Source organism: Pongo abelii, chromosome 13 (genome assembly GCF_028885655.2).
Source record: "Pongo abelii isolate AG06213 chromosome 13, NHGRI_mPonAbe1-v2.0_pri, whole genome shotgun sequence".
NCBI lineage: Eukaryota > Metazoa > Chordata > Mammalia > Primates > Hominidae > Pongo > Pongo abelii.
Window position 1 is genome coordinate 67,969,966 of NC_071998.2, and position 27,328 is coordinate 67,997,293.

At 41.2% G+C, this 27,328-nt stretch overlaps 1 protein-coding gene and 1 long non-coding RNA gene across 2 annotated transcripts in view; one reads left to right on the forward strand and one right to left on the reverse strand.

Annotated features, from left to right (window-relative positions):
* The window catches only part of LOC103891477 (uncharacterized), a 79,655-nt gene extending 68,238 nt beyond the window's left edge, over positions 1–11,417 (forward strand). The window contains exons 3-5 of the long non-coding RNA XR_655722.4: positions 2,162–2,263; positions 2,712–2,789; positions 11,155–11,417. This is a non-coding gene — a long non-coding RNA (uncharacterized LOC103891477). The remainder of the gene's footprint in view (positions 1–2,161; positions 2,264–2,711; positions 2,790–11,154) is intronic.
* Positions 1–27,328, reverse strand: part of GNA14 (G protein subunit alpha 14) — a 228,654-nt gene that overhangs the window by 92,610 nt on the left and 108,716 nt on the right. Inside the window, exon 2 of the mRNA XM_009244532.4 lies at positions 13,719–13,903. Coding sequence (XP_009242807.2) covers positions 13,719–13,903 — 185 coding nt within the window. The remainder of the gene's footprint in view (positions 1–13,718; positions 13,904–27,328) is intronic.

A 27,328-nucleotide genomic window follows, 5' to 3' on the forward strand; every position in this document is an offset into this window, starting at 1 on the left:
GCATCTATGTCAGGCACTGCAGCTACAAAGGTGGGAAAAAGTAGGCATAGACCTTGGCCTTCATGGATCTTCCATTGTAGTGGAGGACGAGAAAGACTTGGGCAGGCAAAGAGAAAAGGGAAGCAGAGAGAAGAGCATGTGGAAAAGTCCTGGACTTGAAGGAGCATTGTGAATACAGGGACCAAAAGAAAGGAGGTCACTGTGGTTGAAGCTGAATGAGCATGCGGCAGAGCCAGGCAGACACTGCTGCCAAAAACCACAAGGCTTGCAAAAATAGTAAAAGAGAGGCTGTTGATCTGCTATTGGGTTCCCCCCCCTTAAAATGCCAAAACTATGTTATAATAACTTGAGATTTCTAATGGTGTTCATCTGGAATTCAAAGGTATTTGTTTGTTTGTTTATGCATTGCCTTTGTCTGAGAGCTGGAGGAAACAGACATGAATACAGCATTGCTCTTGAGGAATTCAAGAGTGAGCTGGTGCCAGTTTCTGTGGCTCACGTCAGTAATCCCAACACTTTGGAAGGCCAAGGTAGGAGGATCACTTGTGTCTAGGAATTCAAGACCAGCCTGGGCAACATAGTGAGATCCCATCTTTACAAAAAAATAAAAAATTAGCCAGGCCTGGTGGTGCACACCTGTAGTCCCAGTTAGGAGGCTGAAGTGGGAGGATTGCTTAAGCCTGGGAGGTCGAAGTTGCAGTGAGCCATGATCATGCCACTGCACTCAACCCATGCAACACAGCAAGACCCTGTCTCAAAAAAAACAAAAACAAACAAAAAAAAAACCAGAGCTGGAAGAGACAGCCATGTAACAGAGTTTCACACTATGGGGAGAGATGGGCACTAACAGGAGCAGGTGGTACATGACCCCCAAGCAGAGAGTCACTGAAGACTTAGAGGTCTCCAGGAAACCTTTACTCAACGATCTCCTCCACAAGGCAATGGACCATTAAATCCTCGAAGCTGTGTAATACCAGACTAGTTGCCCATTTTATCTCCTCTTGGGCCCAATCTTTAGAAAGCACTCTTAGCTTGTGCTGTTCATTTCATTCGTATAACAAATATTTATCAAATGTCTGCTATTGCTATGGGTTAGGTCTCCTTGTCTAAGTTTCCTAAGTGAAAATTATTATTTGGCATTATCAGCCTTTCATATCAACCTCCAGTGGCAGAGATACCACTCACTTGGAGGCAGGGAAGCAAAACTGTCATATATGGGTGTTCATAATCAAAGTAACACAGGTCAGCTGGGCATGGTGGCTCACGCCTGTAATCCCAGCACTTTGGGAGGCCAAGGCAGCCGATCACTTGAGGCCAGGAGTTCGAGACCAGCCTGGCCAACATGGTGAAACCACATCTCTACTAAAAATACAAAAATTAGACGGGTGCGGTAGTGTGCGCCCGTAGTCCTGGCTACTCGGGAAGCTAAGGTGGGAGAATCACTTGAATCTAGGAGGCGGAGGTTGCAGTGAGCTGAGATGGCACCACTGCACTCCAGCCTGGGCAACAGAGTGAGACCCCATTGGGGGTGGGGGGCAGTAGGGGGCAGGGGAATGTAACACAGGTCTTGACCTGGCATGGAGGTTAGGAAGGACATCAAGTTACACCTTTGTGGACAGTGACAAGAGTAATCTCTGGCCAAATATATAAAATCAAAACATCTCTCACAACAGTAATGACAACCTGTCTCTTAAAGATAGGAAAGTGAGGATCGTGGTTGAAAAGAACAGGCTCTTGATTTCCCTTAACACAGAGCCCACTGTTGGCTGGACTCAGACGTGTGAACAGCCAGAGCCAGCCAAGTGCCTGGTGCAGTTTGGACCTTTCTCTGCTAGTGAGAGAGTGGAGGAATCACAGAAATGGCACATTGGTTAGGGAAAATCATCCTCCAATCGTTTAACCCTCTCATCGCCAAATTTAACAGAAATCAAGCAACCTGAAAAATATCATGGGAATTCTTCCTCATCTTCCTGCCCTTCCGACCTGAGCTCTCTGTGAGGACTTTCCTGTCCATAGATGCTTGTTCTCATGGTGTGGAGATGTATAGGAGTGCAGGAGATGCGGATGCCCACGTTTCAGGGAGGGGCCGCTCATTCATTCATTCATTCACTCAAAAATAGGGAGCGATGGGCCACCCATTAATTCATTGTTTCAAAAATAGGCATAAAGAGCCAAAAGAGAGGTATCATCAGCAGGAAGAGGGTGAGGATGCACCTGGAAGCCACACACATTGGAGAACACAGGTTCTTCACTGCAAGTCTGTGTATGTGTATTTCTGGTGCTTATCCTGGTACTTTTTTTTTTTTTTTTTTTTGAGACACAGTATCACTCTGTCACCCAGGCTGGAGTGCAGTGGTGTAATCATGGCTCACTGCAGCCTCAACATCCCCAGGCTCAGGTGATTCTCCCATCTCAGCCTCTTGAGTAGCTGGGACTACAGATGCACACCACACTCGGATAATTTTTATATTTTTTGTAGAAACACGATATTGCCATGCTGCCCAGGCTGGTCTTGAACTCCTGGGCTCAAGCAATCCACCTGCCTCAGCCTCCCAAAGCATTAGGATTACAAGTGTGAGCCACCATGCCTGGCCATATCTTCATACTTTTTTAATATGTCTTAAAAGAACTCTTGTATTATATGAAGTAAAACAGCTTATATTGACATATTATGTATAACATTGTACTTAATGCAGTGTCTTATTAACTAGGAAGCCCAATAAAGGAAGCTTTGGTGAAAAAGGTAGCCTGTTCAGGACACAGCAGAATGTGATTTTTCACTTCTGAAGGTATGTTACTCACACATTTAAATTTTGTAATATCACCAGAAGCCAACATAGCCCTCAATGGAGGAAGGGAATAAAAACACTGAGAGTTTTGGGGAGCCACCCAAAACTGTTGAGGATAAAAATGACAGGGCAGGAATTTCACTTTAGGCCAGCTGTTGTCCCTTTCTAGTATACCAAGAGCTAACTTGACCTTCGGAAGAAAAACTTTCTCATTTAGAGTAATTACTAACATTGTGGAGGGCTCCACACATCAGTGAATCCAAATAATGACCATCATGATGATAAAACCCCAAAGCAAAGGCAAGTCTCTACACAACTTACCTGGGAAGACATTCTAGATCAACACAAAGCAGAGATACAGTGGGTGGGATCGGGAGTTCAGAGCCTTGGAGAGAACTAGGGGCTGCCACTGGTCAGTCTTAATGGTCTCCCACATGCCATCTTTCAACCACTTCTACTGCCTTCAGGATAAAAGGAAGGCAGCTAACTTAGAGGCACTCAAAATACACACGCAGAGTTATTCCTGTTATCATCAACCTTTTTACAATCAACCACAACTTAACTATGCAAATGATTAGAACACTAGTGGTGTTTTCTTAAAAGAAAATTTAGAAAAATCAGTCATCCTCTTATCTTTAATGAATTGTACACCCACACACAGAGGCAAATAACTTCCTAACCAGGTCATATAAATGGCCAAGTTACACAAACCAGCCCATATCTTTACTTCTAATTACAGATGCCATTTTTTTTAAAAAGAGAAAGTGCCATTATTTTAAAATTTGATTTAGATAAAATACACAGTTAAATGTGAAAGATATTTTACATCAGTTTTAGATCATCTTAAATTAAACCTGATAGGGTTTTGGTGTCAGAAATCAAGGTCAAGTACACAAGATACAATGTCACAAAGCTCCCTGAAAACATTTTAGCTGCCAAAAAGAAGCATCAGTTATAAAAGCAAACTGTCTTAGCTTCTAATGAATATGCTTTTCACTATAAAGGCAGGTTTACTGATAAAACAAAAACAGAGGCCGGGCGAGGTGGCTCACACCTGTAATCTCAACACGTTGGGAGGCCGAGGCGGGTGGATCACCTGAGGTCAGAAGTTCGAGAGCAGCCTGGCCAACATGGTGAAACCCCATCTCTACTAAAAATACAAAAATTAGCTGGGCATGGTGGTGGGTGCCTGTATTCCCAGCTATTCGGGAGGCTGAGGCAGTAGAATCACTCGAACCTGGGAGGTGGAGGTTGCAGTGAGCCGAGATTGTGCCACTGCACTCCAGCCTGGGTGACACAGCGAGACTCTGTCTCAAAAGAAGAAAAAAAAATTTAAACAAAACCAAAGCCAAAAACCTTTTAACAATTTGTTTATATCGGATTAGTTAATATATTCCATTTAAAATACATGTCCCCTTCCCTACCGCCAATTTTTTTAAAAAAAAGCTTTTAAACAAAGTTAAATAATTCACATTCTCACTTATAAGTGGGCGCTAAATAATGTGTACACATGCACACAGAGTATGAAATAATAGACACTGGAGACTAGGAAGGGTGGGAGGTGGTGAGGGAGGAGAAATTACTTAATAGGTACAATGTACACTACTTGGTGATGGTTACACTGAAAGCCCAGACCAGGCATGGTAACTCACACCTGTAGTCCCAGCACTTTGGGAGGCTGAGGTGGGTGGATCACCTGAGATCAGGAGTTCGAGACCAGCCTGGCCAACATGGCAAAACCCTATCTCTATTAAAAGTACAAAAATTAGCCGGGCGTGGTGGTATATGCCTGTAATCCCGGCTACTCGGGGGACTGAGGCAGGAGAATCACTTGAACCTGGAGGCGGAGGTTCTAGGGAACTGAGATGGCGCCACTATGCTCCAGGCTGGGCAACAGAGTGAAACTCCATCTCAAAAAAGTAAAAATAAAAAAATAAAGGCCCAGACTTCACCACTATGCGACACAGCCATGCAATAAAACTGCATTTTTACCCCTTAAATTTATTTTTTTAAAACTTTTAATACAGAGGGGATGCTTTCTAGAATATTTTGCCTAGGATACTGTTGCAGAGCTTATTAATCAGTTAATAAGCAAACTGGCCCCTAAATTCACTAATACCAGATGAACACCTGAATCCCTTGGCAGGACTCCAAAACAACCCCAAAAGGGGAATTTACCTCTTGGTACATGTTTGAGGCATTCATTGATCAGTGAAGTAACTGGATGTTTAGAAAATGCAATTCTGAAAGAAGAACAGCACAGACACACCTCTGTTGCCTTTTTACCACCAGAGAACTGGGGCACAGCTCTGCTGTGGGAAAGCAAATTCTGAAGGATTTCAGATCTAACGAGCATGTTCCTAGCATCACTGATAATGATTCTAACATTCACAAAAGACGTGAATTATGAGAGTGTTTCAAATGTTCCCCTTTATATTTTAGGATAGCAATATAAAGTGGAATACTTATTTATTTATTTATTTATTTGGGATGGAGTCTTGCTCTGTTGCCCAGGCTGGAGTGCAATGACAACATCTTGGCTTACTGCAACCTCCACCTCACAGGTTCAAGAGATTCTCCTGCCTCAGACTCCTGTGCTTGCAATTTAAAAGACTCAGAAAAATATTTCACATGTGTTGGATGGATGTATAAGTGTTCAAATAGAATGATGGCCTCACTAGTTTCTGGATTGTTTGTAACTTTGCAGGATCTCCCTTTTTCATTAGGTTTTAAAAGCATTTCTTTGGATTTGGTAGGTTCATACTCAGTTTTGAGGTAGGGGAAGAATTTATTAACATTGCAATGGTTAAATCAATGTTATTACTCATCATTGGCTCCCAAACTTCCTCATATCCCAGTTCAGGCTTAAAGGGTAGTGGGTGTTTTAATTGTGATGGCAATCAAGAAGAAAGTTCAGTTTCTTTCCCATCTTATTCTTTCCCATTTTCCAAACTCTTATATTTCAAGCTCTGATTACAGCAGTTTTCACACTAAAGTAAACACTGATTAATCAGAAAACTGTTGGGATAAATGGAAAAGCTCCTGCCTAGAATTTTGGTGGAGAATTTGTTGTTTGTTGTTGTTGTTATTGTGACAACAGGTAGAGCTCAACAGAGTACTTGGTAAGGAGAAAAAGGGACCATGTGATTTTTAACACCCACCAGGACATGGGAAGCAGGGCCTGAGTTTAACATTCACCAGAGAACCAGCAACCCTGGGCTACAGCCAAAGTTGGAACATTGGCCTCTGTGTTCCCAAAGGTTTGTGCAGAATCTGAATTTTTCAAATTGGATGAGGAAGTGGGACAGAAAAATGTATTTAAACAGATGTTTTAAAAAGTAGAACATAAGAGGCTCTTAAAATACTCCCAGCCCCAAAAACTCTCCAATAAAATTTTCACTGAACTCTGCCTGATTTCTTCACAAGCATCCTTAAGAAATTCTCCTGGAAATTCAGCCTTCCACTTTCTGAGAATGGAAAGTGAAGCTGGAGGAGTTATTTATGCATAAATGTGAGACTTTATCGAAGCGCTTTCTGGTGTTAGAAATATACTCTCCTATGATCCCGCCCCCAAAATACCACACTTGATTGCTTAAATATGAAGTTAGATGTTTGATGCTTATGTTTTATACTTGATGAATTATCTCAGTAAATCAAAATATTAATGATTAGTAAAAATACAAACTAATTTCCTAATATAATGTCTTTATTTACTCACAAGCAAAATCATATGGTACATATATTTTTTTGAGATGGAGTCTCACTCTGTCACCCAGGCTGGGGTGCAATGGTGCGATCTCAGCTCACTGCAACCTCCGTCTCCCAGATTCAAGCGATTCTCCTGCCTCAGCCTCCAGAGTAGCTGGGACTACAGGCATGCACCACCATGCCCGGCTAATTTTTATATATATTTTTAGTAGAGACATGGCTTCACCATATTGGCCAGGCTGGTCTCGAATTCCTGACCTCAGGAGATCTTCCTGTCTCGGCCCCAAAAAGTGCTGGGATTACAGGCATGGCCCATATGGTATTCTTATTATAAACAAAACCTACACCTTCAACCTGTTATTAACACAATCTGCATCTCTGATTGTCTTATCCATCAAAAGGAAATTACGCTTTCTATGTAGCAACAGTAGGAGAAGGAAGGCAAGAAGGCGCCATTGATGTGACCTTGAGAGAATGCGCTGCAGCTTCTTCCTCTGCCCCCATCCGCATCTCAGAGCTGGAGCTCTGGGCATGAGGCTGTGCTCTGTCCCTGAAAGACTCAAAGGAAACAAACAGCATTTGCTGTGTTTGTCACCTGGAGATACTGGCAAGGCTAATATAACCAAGGCAGCCCAGTTCGGCTGAACACAACACACACTGTCAATGCTGCCCGCACCATTTACCTTTGGGTGGAGATTAATTAGGTCATTCCATGGAAAAGATTACCAGAAATCTCCCTTCCTGCTATGGAAAGGTTGACAGGAAAGCAGAATCCAAATTGAACCCCTTCAAATTATGTTAAGACACATATTTATCAGTGGTTCTGGACCCTGGCTGCCCAATCAGAATCACCTGGGAGGGACCTAAAACTCAATCCACATGCTCAGGCTGCCTTACAGAGCATTAACTCTGAGTCTGTGGGGGTGATACTCTTGGCATTGGCGTAACAGCCCCACAGATGATTCCAATGTGCAGCCAAGACTGAGAATCATTGTTTGGGATGTCCTAGTGCCTGATAAACCCAGCAGTAGGAAGACGAGGAACTCCAAGGGACTAAGTGATAAAGGCATCCACTTATCCAAATGTGGGACCTGCAAAAACTTCAAACAAAATTAGCAGAGGCCTTGTGAGTTAATTCAAATAAAAACATTCAACCTTTTAAGAGTGGTGGTTGACTGGACAGCTCAAGTGCATAGTCTCAACTGGATTTTGAATGCAGCAAAAGCTTTTAATGGAAGAGTAAAATGCTTTCTGAAGACAAATCCAGTCCTCACACTTCTAGAAACATTGCCTTCTAAATTAGATACTTGGAGTGGAATGGCAGGCAAAATAATACCCTTACTGTTTAATTATTGTATTTGTCCATTCTTGCATTGCTAAACAGAAATACCTGACACTGGGCAATTTATAAAGAAAATACGTTTAATTGGCTCATGGTTCTGGAGGCTGTACAGGAAGCAGGGTGCTGGCATCTGCTCGGCTTCTGGGGAGGCCTCAGGAAACTTACAATCATGGCCGAAGGTGAAGGGGGAGCAGGCACATCACATGGCCAGAGCAGGAACAAGGCTGGGGAGGGAGGGGGTGCCACACACTTTCAAACAACTAGATTTCATGAGAACTCACTCACGGTCATGAGTGACAACAGGATGGTGCTAAACCATTCATGAGAAACCACCCTCATGATCCAATCACCTCCCACACTGGGGATTACAATTCAACACAAGATTTGGGCACAGGCACAGATCCAAACCATATCAACTATTAACTCTTCTTTAAAAAATCTGTTTTGGTTCTTGTCATGATTGCCCTTACAATTAAATTTAAGTCCCGTGCAAATACAACATGACCCCAGTGTAGTTTGGCGCTCCTATAAGCAGAGCAGAAGGGCAGCGAAGGAGCTAGGGTCAGCTGTGAAGAGCCTGTAGTCCTCCTTTTTTTCTGGAGATTACTGAATATGGAACTAACGCGTTTTTGAGATGTCACGTAGGGCTGACCTTTGCCCTTGGGAAATTCTGTATCTACATCATGCAAGCAGATTCTGCAGAACCTTTAAGGGGTTCATATTTTTTTCCTTCACTGTAGGACAGGCCTAGAATGAGAATTTCCCAAGTTCAAGAGACTGCAAACAGCAAAAATTATGATGCTTTTCTGGCTTCTGTGAAATCATCACAAGTAAACATGAGTTATAAGCTAACTCAGACTTAGGAACCCTGCCACTGAGCAAATGCCTTTGTAATATTTATTCAAGAAGTCATAAATTCAAATTGCTCCCATAAAATACTCTTGAGAGACATTCATAAAAATTAAGGTTTATCAACAGAGTGAGCAAATACATATGAATCATTTCTTTTTAATAAAATAAGCAGGCAAGGTATAAGAAAAAAATCTTCAAGGCTATATCTTAATTGAAAAAACATGTTAGTTAAAAAACAAATGCGGAACTAAATTTCTGATAAATTTCCTTTAATAAGTGGCCTGTCAAGTAATAGGCAAAGACTTTCAATAGCCTAGCTGAGCAATAATCTCACTAACATTTAAAATAAAACCCTCTAAAACCACTTTAAATTCTCTTCTACATATATAAGAAAATGTTCCCAGCTCTGAAAGAAACAGAAACAAACAGAAAAAACAGCAGATAATAGAGAAATAAATACTCAGCAATAAGTAATGAGAAGACTGCACCACTGTGAAAATAAAAGCTAAAGTTTTATTCATCCCTGCCATAACTAATCAATTGTTTCAAGTTATACAATACTTTGTAAAGAAGATAACATATAGCATGCCTCCTAAACTATCACTGAATACGACTGAACCACTAATCATTTTATGACCTAAGCATGGTACTTTGTCACAGTTTCATGTTTGGAATCAAGACTAGCTCTAAGAAAAAATTATTAGAAATAATAGCCACAGGAAAATGATAGAGAAGAAATTGATGAAAATGACCTAAACAAGTAATAAAAAGAAAATGAGCTTATTTCTGATTTTTGAAGCTGCCCCAATAATAACCTTGTGTTTCTCGAGGGTCATTTAATTTGTAAATCACTTCCTTTTGCTCATAGTGGCTTATGAAGTAGACAGAGCATGTCTCATTTAACAGATAAGAAAATGGAAAAACAGAGACTTCCCCAGGACCAGGGTCAGCAAAGTACAACAACTGATTAAATCCACTCATGGACTGTGAATTTTTTGCATGGCCCATGAGTCAAAAGTAGTTCTTACTATTCTCAACTGTATTCTTAACTTACTATTGTTATTATACATTCTGTACGTAGAGTTTATAATTGAGCCACACTTACTCATTTACTTATTAGATATTGCCTATGTCTGCTTTCTGCACTACAACAGCAGAACTGGGTAGTTCCAACAGAGACCATATAGCCCACAAATATTGACTCCCTGGCCCTTTACAGAAAAGTTTGCAGACCCCAGCCCTAGACCCACAGTGGAACCATGAGCAAAGCCCAGATTTTTTAGAGCCAATCAAGGGTTCTTTCCATTTGACCTTCTGCCTCTCCTTAAGCCATTTTAGCATTCAGTTCATCCCAGGTGTCTGTTTGAGAAAGTTTATGCAACAGGAATTGAGATACTTGAGCCAGACATGGCAAGTGAGGAGGAGACGGGAGGTACAATGGACTTGTATCCTAGTTTCACAGTCATGGATGGAGAAGAATCCTGCCCAGGGATGGTTTGTTCTTTTTTTTTTTTTTTTTTTTGAGACGGAGTCTCGTTCTGTTGCCCAGGTTGGAGTGCAGTGGCGCAATCTTGGCTCACTGCAAGCTCCGCCTCCCAGGTTCGCGCCATTTTCCTCCCGCAGCCTCCCGAGTATCTGGGACTACAGGTGCCCGCCAACACGCCCGGTTAATTTTTTTTATTTTTGGTAGAGACGGGGTTTCACTGCGTTAGCCAGGATGGTCTCGATCTCCTGACCTCGTAATCCGCCTGCCTCGGCCTCCCAAAGTACTGGGATTACAGGTGTAAGCCAACGCACCCGGCCGTGTCCCAGGATGGTTTGTACCCAGAATCTCACCCATACCTAATTTAGACAATGAGATTTGTGACTTTTTTTTTTAAAAAAAAAACAGAGTTTCACTTTGTCCCCTGGCTGGAGTGCAGAGGCACCATCTGAGCTCACTGCAACCTCCACCTCGCAGACTCAATGGATCCTCCCACCTCAGCCTCCCGAGTAGCTGGGATTACAAGTGTGCACCATCACACCCAGCTAATTTTTGTATTTTTTTTTTTTTTTTGGAGATGGGGTTTCACCATGTTACCCAGGCTGATCTCAAAACCCTGGGCTCAAGAGATGGCTGCCTGCCTCGGCCTCCCAAAGTACTGGGTTACAGGCACAACCCACTGTGCCCGGCCTGATTTGGGACTTTTTGAGTTGATATTTGGATTAGAATTGGGTCTTAGAGTTGATGCTGGAATGGGTTGACTTTTAGGGATGTCGGGATGGAGTAGATGTATGTTGCACATGGGATGGACATGAATCTTGGGGAGCCAGAGGGGTTGAATTGTGTTCCCCCGAAGCTCATGCTGACCCAAAACTTCAGAGTGTAACCTCATTTGGAAAGAGAGTCTCTGTAGATGCAAGCAAGATAAGGTCATACTGGATTAGGGTCAACCCTAATCCAGTGACTGGTATCCTTATAAGAAAAGGGAAATTTGGACACAGACCCAGAGAGGACACTGCTGTGGACACGCAGACACAGGGGAGAAGCCAGGCAAAGGCAGAGGCAGAGGCTGGAGGAAAGCATCTACAAGCCAATGGACGGCAAGGATTTCCAGCCACCACCAGAAGCTGGGGAAGAAGCCGGCAACAGATTCTCTCAGAGCCTCCAGTTAGAACCAATCAACCTTGGTTTTGGCCCTTTAGCATGACGAACTGTAAAAACAATAAATTTCTGTCTTAAGCCATCCAATCTTAAGTATTTTGTTATAACAGCCCTAGAAAACTAACACAGATTAGGGGGCAAACGGAGATGGCCTAGACAAAATAATTAAGGTCAAGAGAAAAGGAGACAGTGGTAGATGTCAAACCACATAAAACCATTTTGTTTAAAATATAAACTGAGTACTCTAGGAGCTCATGAGGAAAAACAAAACAAAAGCAAAAACCTAGAAGCTTTGATAACTAAGCTGATTAGGTTTTATAAACGCTGCTGCCAAAAGGTAAGCAGAAGTGGCTTACACAGGAGCCTTTTCTCCCCACTGGGTCTGTTTACAAATCCATCCTTGAATTCCAAGCTTCGCCCAGTCACCTCACCATGACTGGTAAACAAAACGCATTTTACAACAGGGGAAAAACAGATGAACTGAAATCACCCCCAAGAACATTCCTGCCTCTTCACTGAAGTCATCTTAAATCTCCACAGAAAGCCTAATTTTTAGAGTACATTAGAAAGGGTAAGTAAAAAAAGAACTGTACCTTTTCAAAAAGACACAGCAATGTATAAAGGAATCATCTCAGTCACTTCTAGAATCTCCTAGTGGCTCAGCGTGCGCCTCTCACCTTACTTCACACCAGATATACCATAGGCCAAGCTTGTCCAACCCATGGCCCGTGGGCCACAATGCAGCCCAGGACAGTTTTAAATGCAGCCCAATGCAAATTTGTAAGCTTTCTTAAAACAGAATGAGATTTTTTGCAATTTTTTTTTAAGCTCATCACCTATTGTTAGCGTTAGTGTGTTTTATGTGTGGCTCAAAACAATTCTTCCAATGTGGCCCAGGGAAGCCAAAAGACTGGATATCCTTGCTGTAGGCTAATTCACCCCACACAACTTTTTTGTTGTTTTGTTTTTTGAGACGGAGTTTCCAGCCCAGGCTGGAGTGCAATGGTGCGATCTTGGCTTACTGCAACCTCCACCTCCCAGGTTCAAGTGATTCTCCTGCCTCAGCCTCCCTAGTAGGTGGTATTACAGGTGACTGCCACCACACCCAGCTAATGTTTTATAATTTTAGTAGAGATGGGGTTTCACTATGTTGGCCAGGCTGGTCTCGAACTCCTGACCTCAGGTGATCCACCTGCCTTGGCCTCCCAAAGTGCTGGGATTACAGGCGTAAGCCACCGTGCCCGGCCCATCCTACACAAGTTTTAGCATGACTCTGTTGCAGGGTGAAATTGTAGGCAAGATGTGTTCCTTCATTTCTTCAGGACTGCAAGGAAATGATGGTAAAGACATAGATTGTAGAGATGAGGTAAAGGTAAGTCTAAAATTTGGTGCCTACTGTGTTTTCCTATGTAATCCCGTAAAAATTTAAATTGATTGCTTTAAAACTTTTTAAAATCATATATATATGAGTATAGGTGCCACAAGTTCATAATAAAGTTGTCCTTAGGGGTCCATACTAAAGCCCATGCAATTCTGGCATTTTACTAGCTAAATTCCTTCTTCACAGATCCACGAGAGACCCATCTGACACAGAATTTTTCTCTTTATCATCATGTCATGTTGTAATTTGGTATCAATTATTTTAAATAAACTCTTATTTCTAATCTAGTTGCTTAATGAACTCAGACACAGTATTATTCTCCTCCGGATTTGCGTTCCAATATACCATATAAAATTTTATTTTCCTCCTCCTCTCTCCTTCCTGCCTCATTATTTTCCTCTGGTTTTCAGCAGATTTGTATTTTAAGTAACTGGTGGTGAGGGGAAAGCAAATGGCAGCTTGACACCAGCACTTTATGGGAGCACATTGCTGGCTGGGCCATTAGCGTTGTGCTCATGAGCCAGTCACTTAGTTCCCAAGAAGGGTGAACTCCCAGAAAAAACAAACAAAACTCACTGATTTCTCTGAGTAGTCTGCAGCAATTAGTGAAAACATTTCCGAGACTGGGAATTCTTGAAATGCTGGCCACTGTAAACCCAATGTCCCCATTGCTCCAATGAAGAAATTAACTGGGTCTCTTAGCAGAAAGAGAAAATGTATGACTTCCTTTTCTCAGCGCCGGAAATAAGCAACCTAAATAACAGCCCGAACTTCGGAATCCCTGCACACTGCGTAGCCTCACTCTACCACCATGAGAGAAGTCCTGCAGAAAGAAGACCAGGGGGCTAACTAAATTCCTTAAACTCCTCTCAGTGATCCCCACACCCCAGGGAACAAGAGCGTCTTCTGGCATCTGACCAAAGCACTGAGGGAATCTTTGTGCTAACCAGAGTGGGCAGGCACACATTCACAAATAGGGCAAGCACTCCCTAAGCACGTTACCTTATTCTGTTCACACACATACTGTATCCTTAGCGTGTCCATCGCTCTGATCATGGCTTGCATGGCGGTGAATATGTTTTGGTAAACCAGCTTCGTGAACCCCTTTCTGTCTTCGTCGCTGTAACCAGACCCATGGATAATTCTCATCTGCTTGATAAAGGTGCTTTTCCCACTTTCACCAGTTCCTATAAGACAAAACAAGTGGAAAACACTGTCAGCAGACTTCCAAAGGAACACACGGAGAAACAGATGACCTCCTGGCAGTATTAATCCACATCCCAATTAATAGGTTGATGGGTTGGATTTGGAAGGGACTGCCAAATGGTTATGCAGTTTTAGGCTACAGAGCAATGCCAGCCCAAGCCTCAGGCAAGTGCCATCCTCAGTCCAGGGAAATGCTTCCCCAAATCCTTGCCCTAAGTCCTTGAAAAACAGGCAACCATGTCTGAAAGACCTGAGCATTTGAAAGCTTTGTCACTGCGAAGATGGCAGTGGCAGTGATAGGGCTGCGTCAGGGTGCAGGGAGGGTTTGAGCCATAGGAACACTTGGAGGAGAGAAAAAGACTCATGAATCAGTCAACTCCTTCCTTTCAGATACACAAATATTCTTCATCCCTGCACAAGAAAGCACCATTTCCCAGCGGTGCCAAATGTCTATGTGCTTGCTTCTTTTCACGTCTCAACACACAGTTCAGGAGGTCCTCGAAACTCACAACACTTGCACATGGCAGCCAAGGAACGTGTTACAGTATGAAGCCATCCCTATTGTTCTTAAATGTGCATTAGAAGTCCAGATAGAACATATGTGAAAAATGACATCAAAACCCTACATTCATATTAGATTGAGAGTTTGTTTGAAAAGGTAGTAAAAGTTGCAGTATAAGTGATAGCAATTTAGACAACAGAATTAAAATATTTGCTAATATTTTCTTTGATAAAGATAATTTATCATATGACACCCCTTTACCATGTTTGGAACATGATGTATCCTATTCATGGCTCCTCACAACCACTTGATGAAATATATGCTATTGCTGATACAGTTCAGACCTGTGTCCCTACCCAAATCTCACGTTGAATTGTAATCCCCAGTGTTGGAGGTGGGGCCTGGTGGGAGGTGACTGGATCATGGGGGTGGTTTCTCATGAATGCTTTAGCACCCTCACCTTGGTGCTGTTCTCATGAGAGTTCTTGCAAGATCTGGTTGTTTAAAAGTGTATGGCACCCCTCCCCCTCACTCTCTCTTGCTCCTGCTCTGGCCACATGAAGTTCCTGCTCCCCCTTTACCTTCCACCATGATTGTAAGCTTCCTGAGGCCTCCCCAGAAGCTGAGCAGACGTCAGCATCATGCTTCCCGTACAGCTTGTGGAACCGTGAGCCAATTCAACCTCTTTTCTTTATAAATTACCCAGTCTCAGGGATTTCTTCGTAGCAATGTGAAAACAGACGAATACAATTATCATCTTCATTTTACAGATAAGAAACCTAAGATTCTAATTGGTTAAATAATCTCTGCAAGTTCACAGTCGGCAAGAGAAAGAACTGGGATTTACTCAGAATTGAACTACAATGACAAACTCAATTATTAGAGAAGAATGTCTCAATCTGATCTAAAGGGGAGAAACCCAAAGTCCACACTTACACACTGAACCTCAAACCTCAGCCAACCCACTGTCTCGCAGGCTCAGGCTGCTGGGGCACATGGGAGAACCCCCAGATGGGGAGTGTCCTCACACACAGTCTCACTGGCCTTGTTTCAGCCTCCAGAGACAGGATAGGTAGACACTGTCCTCCCATCTCAGAGACCAGAAAACTGGTAATTAGTCAGGGGACAAGCCAAGGTTGGGTGCAGATGCAGAATTGGGGCTGGAAGTCAGGTGTCAACGCCTTGGCCTTCAATGTTCACCACAGACATCACGTATCCTAGAAAGGATTTCCTTCCCCTGCATGCCACCAACAGTTAGCCCTGCCTGCTTTAGGCCCTCAAAGTGCCTTGGATACCCAGAAGCAGAACATCGCCTAAATGCTTGCTTGCAAATATATCTCTCACCATACCTTTCATCCAGTAAAGGCAGGGCCCGAGATTCACACATTTGGGTACCACGAACAATGTGCCTGCTTTATAGAAAGCACCCAAAGAAATGGTCAATGAAGGACTGAATGGAACAAACATGAGAAGTCAGCAGGTTTCCTCCATAGGTCTTATATCATGGACAACCTCAGAAAAACGAGACATGAATTGAACAAGGATAAACTGTGATGAGACCACGTGCCCCTGGGAGCCACCATTTTGTAATGACTCTTGGCTGCACAAACCCTATATGAGAAGTGAGGACCTGTAGAAAGACCTTATACTGTCCAAGCTGGGTTCAAAGTCCCAAGTCAGATTAGCTCTCTACTCCTGCAGCATCTTGGAGTCCCTGCATGTGACTATGATACGGCCACGTCGGTCTCTTATTCTACCCGGCAGAGTTGAGCCACAATCCAGTGCTAGATTACCCCAAGCAAACATTAATATGGCTATATTTACACATTGTGAAGCTGATGTGAATGCAGAGATTATGTAATCACCTCAAGACAGGCTGTGGTTTTGGTCCTGAAGCCAGAAAAATCACTCAAGACATACCCAAAAATCTACACTAAGAGAATCTTTTTGCTAATAAGAAAGAGCCATTCACTTACAATGTTATTAATAGTTAAAGCTAACCCCACCTCCAGCCCCAAACACACAAACATTTTTTCAAAGCCACCCATTTTTTATTTCAGACATGGAGTATTTCAAAAAGAAAATGTTAAAAGTGATTTTAAGGGTTCATACAAGAGAAGATATAGATGTATTCAATAAATATCCATATTTTAAAATATTCTTTAGTTTTAAATTGTGGTTGTTCAAAGAATTAAAAAACCAAATGTGGGGCAAAAGAGGGCAGAGTAAAGGCAAAGAAGAGGGACTGAAAGACACACAGAACCGAGGGCTGAGAGAGCAAAGAGACTCACCTTGCAGAGATCCTCCACTCTCATTTAAGCCTCAGCATCACCCAGCTAGTGTATTTTTTTTTCCAGAAGGGAAATGGAAAATCAGAAAGATTAAATTGGTTGTCCAAAGTCACTCAGTTTGGAAGTGTTGTGGCCTGGGTCCAAATGCAGGTTTATGTTGGTGTATGCACGTCCCAGGATAGCACCCCTAGTTATGGGGTGTTACCCCTAGTTATGAGCTGATTTTACACTGCTTATTTCCCCCAAGTACATGGTCTCATCCATCGCTCCTATCAGCTTACGTGCAGTCTTCACCTGGTACAGAGATTTCAATCCTTGGAACTTTACCTTTCAGCCTGCAGAGATCTGCTATAAATAAGATGGTCCCAGCAGCAGGTGAATGCAGGGGAAGGTAGATGATGGCATCAATCTGTCTATAATGACAGCGGTGACCAGGACCACAGGGACCAGTTAAACTCAAGCTGAGGATCTCAGTTGAGTTTCCTCACTTGTTCCAAACAGAAACTCAACACTCACACATCAAGTATATGATTGTTCATTTATTCACAAAAAGCAAAAGAAAAATCCAAAGGGTATGATTTTTAGAGTGAAAATTATTGGTGATTGGAGGACTGGGTGACGTAGATCCTACCTAACTACCTATTAGAATATATGTGGTTTGTTTCAGTAGCATGGGTCTGCTCTGCCTTGTTTTTTATCTCTTTGCGAGGAATTTCTCACCTGCATCCCCATAAAATGCATGTGCTGGTGGAGGGTCCTCTGCAGCCTGAACAGCTACACACAGTGAAGAGAACAGAAACCCTCACCCTGGCAGCAGCTTTTTGGTTTACAAGGAGTGGGAGGTCTTTTAACTGAAAGGTCAATTTTGGTGTCTGGTTCCAAAGGGATTCACTTACATGTAATGAGGCTAGGGGTGGAGGGGTCACAGTCCAGAGGGCTTGCAATCCTGGACCCAATCCATAAAGTCACGGAGCGAAAGAAAGAATAAAACTACAGTTCCGTCTCTAGACTCTGTTTCAAATATAATTAGGGGAAACGGCTCTTCTCCATTTAGTTTTTCTCTGTTTTCATATTTGAAAATAAAATCCAACAATGGTAATAAGTACTTTTAAACTTTCAGCACCATATATATATATATTTTGGAGACAGAGTCTTGCTCTGTTGCTCAGGCTGGAGTGCAGTGACATGATCTCAGCTCACTGCATGCAACTTCCACCTCTGGGTTTAAGCAATTCTCGTGCCTCAGCCTCCCCAGTAGCTGGGATTACAGGCATGCGCCACCACACCTGGCTAATTTTTGTATTTTTAGTAGAGACAGGGTTTTGCCATGTTGCCCAGGCTGGTCTCAAACCCCTGAGCTCAGGCCATCCTCCTGCCTTGGCCTCTCAAAGTGCAAGGATTACAGGCGTGAGCCACCATGCCTGGCCTGGCACCTGATATATTTGAGATAGTTGCTCACCATCATCCAACTGCAACTGTCCTTTGTCATAAAATCAGTGGCAACCTTCTGGGGAAGGCACCCTGGCCAGTAATATATTCACTAGAGGACTTAACGTCCCTTTCTCTGCGTGGATCCTCTCTGACCTCTCAGCAGGGGATAAAACTGCTCCTGGTCTAAGGCTCCCATAATCTCCCAAGTCTCCTGCTATACAGGTTTGCCTTGGATCCTCTGCCTCCCCTCTCACCCTAAACTTGAGATATTTCCTTTTCCAGGGCGGACACTCAATTACTGGTTAAATTGAACATAGAGACCTTGCTAGTTGGCACATACAGATAATTTCCTTTCTATAAAGCTCACCTCCACCAGCTTCCTGCTTACTGTGGGTGAGAGCTGTGAGCCTTTGACCTTGCAGGCTGGGAGTTTTCCTACAAGACACTTGCTCCTGGCCTTCCACTCAACTAGCGTTTCCCAAACCTCAATTATCTGTGTACCAACCTTGTGATATTTCTCAGACCCATATGTCACCTGTGTGATTATTTAATATTTAGCTTTATTATTTCAATAAACTTGTAATGAAAGGAAACCTGTCACAAGTAAAAGACCAGTATTATTTGCCATGATCAAACTAAATATAACAAAACAAATGACTTCAGCAATATTTCAAATAAAAAATCCTGTCTATCACCAGTGATCTGGGAACCACATTTTGGAAAATAATACATATGAATTATCATTTCTTATGTGAAATTTACCCGTTTACTTTTCATCCTTAAAGGAGATTCCACCACTCTTCTCTCTAGAGTCTTCTGAAATTCTACCCATTAACCTCATCCCAATACAAAATAACCAAGGATTGAAACTCGTATAAGTACAAAAGGCCTTTAGGAGCCAGGAGGAAACAGAGGCCAAAGCAACATAAATCTTTCCCAAGTTATAGTCCAAGGACATCAAAACAGAAAGCCAATTGTTCTAATGTTTATGTAAAATTCAGAAAGACTGCCTCCCAGAGAGCCAAAGCAGGCTGATAAAGCTTCCTAGATAGGAAGCACCATCTCCCAATTGTCTGTGATGTGTTCTGAAACCATCGTGAGAAGCCACTGTTTGTAGCTCAGTTTTGCATGAGACAATGTAAACAGAACAAAAGAAGTCAGAACAAGAATGAGGACACAGTTCTGGATGTTGCTCATGCTGTCTAAATCATCTATGTGCCCAACAGGCGGAAGACAGACATGCGCATAACGGATGTGACCAGCAGGTTGGCTCTCTAAGGACAGGGATCTTTTTTCTTTTTCTCGTTTCCTGGTATCTTTGGAGCCTAAAAGAGCACAGAGTAAGAGCCTAATAAAATATTCATGAATGGGTGTGTATTGGCTGTAGACAGTCAGGATGGCTTCTGTTTTGAAAAGCAACAAGGAGGTGGATTTCCCCCTCAGAGTAGATGAGTCTGTTGTGTATGCAAAGCAACCTCACCAGCGAGCAGGGGCTCTGATGAAGACACTTGAGGCCAGGTGCCAGCACACTGGGAGGCTCAGGTTCCATTTCAGGGCTTTTTAATGGGGGGGATAAAGGACTTAAGAAAATTCCTTTTGTAATCTTTAGGAAGGAGCGGTTTTCAGCAGCAAAGAGGCCTGCCCAGAGGATGGTGCCAGGCCTTTGGGGGCACTCTGCTTGGCCCCAGAGAACTCATGACTGACCTTGGGCAGTAGCTACCCATGCCGCAGGAGTTTCTGCACCTGTGTGTACTGCAACCCTGGGGCTTGTTAAAGATACTGATTTATGGGCCGGGCGCGGTAGCTCACGACTGTAATCCCAGCACTTTGGGAGGCGGAGGCGGGAGGATCATGAAGTCAGGAGATCAAGACCATCCTGGCTAACACGGTGAAACCCCGTCTCTACTAAAAATACAAAAAATTAGCCGAGTGTGGTGGCGGGCTCCTGTAGTCCCAGCTACTCGGGAGGCTGAGGCAGGAGAATGGCGTGAACCCAGGAGGCGGAGGTTGCTCTGAGCTGAGCCGAGATCGCGCCACTGCACTCCAGCCTGGGCGACATGTGAGACTCCGTCTAGGAAAAACAAAAACCAAAACAAAAAAGATACTGATTTAAGAGAGAATCAGCTAATGCTGAGAGAAATTCCAAATGACTCCCTACCTAAGTGCAGGACAGCATCCAATGAGGGAGAGGGATGCTGATTAAAAATGCAGATTCTTGGGCCCCTTGTCAGGTCTAATAATTTTGACAGATTTGAAAATATACATTTTTCACCAGTATTCCAGGGGTTTGGATGCACCCGGTCCACAGGCTGGTTGGGAAACACTTCTCTGGGGCCCTTCAAAGGGGAACCTGTGCTAATAGAATATGCCTGGGACTGGAATGCTCAAGCTATTGCATTACATTCAGTTTAGTTGATTTTTTTTTTTCCAAGCAAGTTCCAACTTTATTTCTGCATGAATAAAATATCCCCTCTGGAGCTCTGTTTTTCAGTTTCCGGGGGAAAACATTTTTAAAGTGTCGATAAGATTCACTTCTTCAAGTTACTCCTGCCAGTTTCTGTCCAGCCCCTACATCACCATCACAGCCAGGTCACTCTCCCAGCTTCTGTTCTTGCGAATAGAGGAGGTGCTATTTTTCACCATAAAAGGAGAAGTAGCAATAATTCTAGGCAACAGAGAACTAGAAACAATTGGAGACAGAGTTCATGGCTGCTGTCTCAACAAAAGAGGTTAATACGAGGCTTTCAAAATAAAAAAGAGTTGAAAGAAACTAAGTGATGAGGCTCAATACACAGTTTAAGATTAAAAAACAACAGCAGAACAATGGAGCAGAATTCAAAATATGTTGTATTATTTTTGTTAGGTTTTTTTTGTGTGTGCGTGAGAGAGACAGAGTCTCGCTCTGTTGCGCAGGCTGGAGTGCAGTCACACGATCTTGGTTTACTGCAACCTCCGCCTCCCAGGTTCAAGCAATTCTTCTGCCTCAGCCTCCCGAGCAGCTGGGATTACAAGCATGCACCACCACACCTGGCTAATTTTTGTATTTTTAGTAGAGACGGGGTTTCACCATGTTGGCCAGGCTGGTCTCGAACTTCTGGACTCAAGCTATCTGCCCACCTTGACCTCCCAAAGTGCTGGATTACAGGTGTAAGACACCGTGCCCTGCCTTATTAGTCTTTTGATTCTTTAATCTGCAAAACCATCTTTATTGCCTAACTAAGAAGAGCAGCAATTCCAAATATTTCCTGCTACTTTCTATCATCTTTGGGTCTCATTTTGATAAAGAATTTTCAAGTCCTAACTTGATTTGGGAGTACCTCTTATATCAGACAAAGTCAATGGGTCATGCTAACAAGTTTTAATCACAGAGAATTTTTGAATAATTATTTTTCTAATTTGAGATATCAAAAATAATATATTTCTCCTATTTGCCATATGTGCATTTTTTTACATCTGCATGCATCTTTTTTATGGATACAAAGTATTTTACATATTTATGGGGTACCTATGAATATCTGTTACATGCATAAAATCAAGCCAGGGTATTTGGGGTATCCATCACCTTGAGTATTTATCATGTCTATGTGTCAGTAACATTTCAAGTCCTCTCTTCTAGCTACTTTGAGTATACAATACACTGTTGCTAATTATGGTCACTCTACTTTGCTATCAAATATTGAGCTTATTTCTTCTATCTAACTGCATGATTGTACCCACTAATCAACCTCCCTTCATCCTTCCCTCCCACCCACACCCTCTTCCTGGCCTTTGGTATTTATTATTCTATTCTCGGCTCCACAAGACAAAGTGTTTTATCTCCCACCTATGAGTGAGAACATGCAGTATCTGTCTTGCTGTGCCTGGCTTATCCCACTTAACATAATGACCTCCATTTCCATCCATGTTGCTGCAAATGACATGATTTCGTTCTTTTTCTATGGCTGAATAGTATTCCACTATGTATATATACCACACTTTCTTTATCCATCTGTCCATCAATGGACACTTAGGTTGATTCCTTATCTTTGCTATTGTGAATAGGGCTGTGATAAACATGCAAGCGCAGGTATTCCTGTGATATACAGATTTTTTTTTCTTTGGATTAATACCTAGTAATAGGATTGTTGGATTGTATGGTAATCTATTTTGAGTTGTTGGAGAATTCTCCATATTGTTTTCTATAGTGGTTATATTAGTTTACATTCCCACCAACAGTGTATGAGTTCCCTTTTCTCTGCATCCTTGCCAGCATGTCATTTTTTGTCTTTTTAGTAGTAGCTATTCCAGCTAGGGAATGGTGGTATCTCATTATGGTTTTGATTTGCATTTCCTGACAATCAGTGATGTTGAACATTTTTTCACATACCTGTTGGCCATTTGTATGTCTTTTAAAAACATTCATATTCATATTCTTAGCCCACTTTTTAATGGCATTATTTGATTTTAAGTTGTTGAGTTATTTGAGTTCCTTGTATATTCTGGATATTAACCCGTTGTTGATTAATAGTTTGCAAATATTTTCTCCCATTCAACAAGTTGTTTTATTCACTCTGTTGACTGTTCCCTTTGCTGTACAGAAGCACCTTTTTTTTTTTTTTTTTTTTTTTTTAAGAGACAGGGTCTCATTCTGTTGCCCAGGCCAGAGTGCTGAGGTACAATCTTAGTTTACTGCAGCCACAAATTCCTGGGCTCAAGTGATCCTCCTGTCTCAGTCTCCCAAGTAGCTGGGACTACAGGTGTGTGCCACCACATCCAGCTAATTTTTAAAAATTTTTTTATAGAGACAGCATTTCACTGTGTTGTCCAGGGTGGTCTTGAAATCCTGGCCTCAAGTGGTCCTCCCGCCTTGGCCTCTCAACATGTTGGGATTACAGGTGTGAGGCATCGCTTCTGACCTGTTCTTTTTGCTCAGGATTGCTTTGCTTTGGCTATTCAGGCTCTTTTTTGCTTCCACATGAAACTCAGGATTTTTTTTTCTCATGCCGTGAAATATGACATTGGTATTCTGATAAGGATTGCATTAAACCTGTGGATTACTTTTGGAAATATGGTCATTTTAATTATGTTAATTCTTCCGATCCATGAGCATGGATGTCTAATTCCATTTGTTTCCTTTTCAATTTATTTCAGTAGCATTTTGTAGTTTTCTTTGCAGAGATCTTTCACCTCATTGATTAAATTTATTCCTAGGTATTTTATTTCTTTATAGCTATTATAAATAGCATTGCTTTCTTGATTTCTTTTTCAGCTGGTTCACAATTGGTGTATAGAAATGGTACTAATTTTTGTATGTTGATTTTGTGTCCTATAACTTTATAGAAATTTATCAAATCTAGGAGTTTATTTTGGTGGTCTTTAGGTTTTTCTAGATATGAAATCATATCTTGTTTATAGATTATAACATTTCAAATGTCTAATAAAATGTGTCTCCTTCAGGCACACTCAGGAAAAAATAAGTTTATATCACCCGCAAAGAGGTACAATTTGACTTCCTCTTTTCCAATTTGGATGTCTTTGATTTCTTTCTTTTGCCTGACTGCTCTGGCTAGGACTTCCAGTACTATGTTGAATAGGAGTGGTGAAAGTGAGCATCCTTGTCTTGTTCCATACCTTAGAAGAAAGAGCTTCACCTTGTCCCAGTTCAGTATGATGTTAGCTGTGAGGTTTTCATAGCTTTATTATTTCAAGGTATGTTCCTTCTATTTCTAGTTTGTTGAGTTTTTATCATGAAGGTATGTTGAATTTTGTCAAATGCTCTTTCTCCATTTATTGAGGTAATAACATAGTTTTTGTCCTTCATTCTATTGATGTGATATATCATGTTTATTGATTTGCATACGTTGGACCATTCTTGTATCCCTGGTATAAATTCTAGTTGGTCATGGTGCATTATGTTCATAATGTACTGTTGGATTTGATTTGCTAGTATTTAGTCGAAGATTTTTTGCATCTATGTTCATCAGGGATATCTGCCTGTTGTTTTCTTTTTCTGTTGTGTCCTTGCCTGGTTTTGGTATCAGGGTAATGCTGACCTTGTAGAATGAGTTAGGGAGAGTTCCCTCCTCTTCAATCTTTTGGAATAGTTTCAGGAAGATTGGTATTAGTTCTTCGTTATACATTTGGTAGAATTTGGCTGTGAATCCATTTGGTCCTGCTTTTTCTTTGTTGGGAGATATTTTTATTACTGATTCAATCCCAGTAATTGTAATTGATTGGTTTAGGTTTTCTATTTCTTCCTGATTCAAGCTTGGTTGGTTGGTTGTATATTTACAGGAATTTATCCATTTCCTCTAGGTTTTCAGCTTATCAGTGTATAGTTGTTCATAATAATCTCTGATGATCATTTGTACTTCTGTAGTATTTGTTGTAATGTCTCCTTTTTCATTTCTGATTATGTTTATTTGGGTTTTCTCTCTTTTTGGTTAGTCTAGCTAGTGATTTATCAATTTTGTTTATCTTTTCAAATAACCAACTTTTCATTTCATTGATCTTTTGTACTTTTTTTAGTCTCTATTTCATTTAGTTTTGCTCTGATCTTTATTATTTCTTTCCTTTTACTAATGTTGGGTTTGGTTTGTTCTTGTATTTTAGTTCTTTGGGATGTATCATTAGGCTATTTGTTGTTGATGTAGATGTTTATTGCTATAAACTTCCCTCTGAACACTCCCTTCTCTGTATCCCACAGGTTTTGGTAAATTGTGTTTCCATTTTCATTTGTTTCAAAAATGTTTTAAATTGCCATCTTAATTTCTTCATTGACCAAATAATGATTCAATAGTATGTTGTTTAATTTCCATGTATTTTTATAGTTTCCAAAGTTCCTCTTGGTATTGATTCCTAGTTTTATTCCATTGTGGTCTGAGAAAATAACAGTATAATTTTGACTTTTTAAAATGTGTTGAGACTTGTTTTGTGGCCTAAAACATGGTCTATTATAAAGAATGTTCCATGTGCTGATAAGAAGAATGTATATTCTATAGTTGCTGGATAAAATGTTTTCTAAATGTCTGTTTGGTCAATTTGGTCTAAAGTCCAGATTAAATCCAATGTTTCTTTGTTGATTTTCTGTCTTCATGGTCTGTCTAACGATGATAGTGGAGTGTTGAAGTCCCCTACTATTATTGTACTGGAGTCTCTCTCTTCAGATATAGTAACATTTGCTTATGAATATGAGTGCTCCAGTTTTGGGAGCATATATATTTAAAGTTGTTATTTCCTCTTGCTGGATTGATCCTTTTATTATTACACACTGACACATTTTTTGTCTTTTGAATTCTGTTTTATCTGACATAAGTATAGTTACTCCTGCTTGCTTTTGGTTTCTGTTTGCATGTAATATCTTTTTCTATCCCTTTATTGTGAGTTTATGTGTATCTTTGCAAGTAAAGTGGGTTTCTTGTAGGCAGCATATAGTTAGATCATGTTCCTTTATTCATTCATCCAATCTACAACTTATAAGTGGATAATTTAATCCGTTTATACTCAAGGTTATTATTGATATGTGAAGTTTTGTTTTTGTCATATAGTTAGTTGTTTTCTGGTTCCTTTGTTCATTTCTTTTTCTCTTGTTTGTCATTGTGGTTTGGTAATTTTATGTAGTAGTATCACTTGAGTCCTTTCTCTTCCTCATTTGTGTGTTTGGTTAACCGATGGGTTTTATATTCTCATGTGTTTTCATGGTGGTAAATGTTGTCCTTTCACTTCACTTCCAGGTTTAGGACTTCTTTGCGCCTTTCTTGTAGGGCCAGTCTAGTGGTCATAAATTCTTTCAGCATTTGCTTGTCTGACAAATACTTTATTTTTTCTTTATTTATGAAGAGTAATTTTGCTGCATATAGTATCCTTGGGTGCAATCTTTTTTCATTCAGTACTCTTCACATGCCATCCCATTCTCTTCTGGCCTGTAAGGTTTCTAATGAGAAGTCTGCTGTTAGTCAGATACTGGTTCCTTTATAGGTGACTATAAACTTTTCTTGTGCTGTTGTTAGAATCCTCATTGTCATTAACTTTAGACAGTTTGACTATAATATGCTGTGGAGAAGACCTTTTTGCATTGTATCTGTTTGAGCATCTTTGAGCCCCCTATATCTGGATGTCTAAGTCTTTTCTAAACATGGAAAGTTTTCATCTATTATTTCATTAAATATGTTTTCTAACATTTTCATTCTCTATCCTTGAGGACACTGATAATTTAAATTTTGGTTGCTTTATGTATGTTGTCCCAAATGTCACAAAGGCTTTGCACTTTCTTTTTGCTTTTTTTCTTTATTTTTGTCTGACTTGATAACATTAAAAGACCTGTATTCAAGTTGAGATTCTTCTACTTGAGCAAGTCTATTGTTAAAGCTTTCAAACGTATTTCATATTTCATTTAATAAATTCTTTAATTCCAGAATCTCTGTTTTATTCTTTTTAAAAGTATCTCTTTTTGGGAAATTTCTCATTCATATCCTGAATTGTTTTTCTCCTCCTCTGTTTTTCAGAATTCTCTTGTATCTCACTGAGCTTCTTTAAAATCAGTATTTTGAAATCTTTGAGATTTTGTGAATTTCTCTTTGATTGGGATCTGTTTCTGGAGAATTATTGTGTTCCTTTGGAGGTGTCCTATTACCTTTCTTTTTCCTGTTTCCTGTGTTTTTATGTTGATATCTGGTGTAACAGTCCAACTTTTTGAATTTGCTTTCATAGGAGAGGACTTTTTCCTGAAGATATAAGATACGTACATCTACTTTTTTGTGACAAGATATATATATGGTACTTTGGCTTTGATTTTGGGTGCATGCAGTTAGCCCTTATATGATTTCTTCAGCTGTAAACAGTGTCAATGGTGTCTGTGATTTCCTCAGTGGCTTAGGGTGCAGTTATTAGTAAGTCTGTGATGAAGTTTTACTGGGAACTAAGATGCCAGATGGCCAGTCTGCAGGCCCTAGTGGTGGGAGCAGTGAGCTGAACATGCCTGTCCTTAAAGCCACAGTATATGTTGGCTCTGGTGTTAGTGAGTCTAGGTTGGCCAATTCTAGGGCTTCCAGTTGGCTTGCTCAGATGCTGGTGGTGGCAGCAGTGGGCCAGGCATGTGGGCAGGTTCTCAGACCATTGGGCAGCAGGTATGATGTTGTCAATGGCAGTAGCAGTGATGGGGCAGCCCAGTGGAACCCAAATAGTCTATGCTGTTGTTCCTGGTG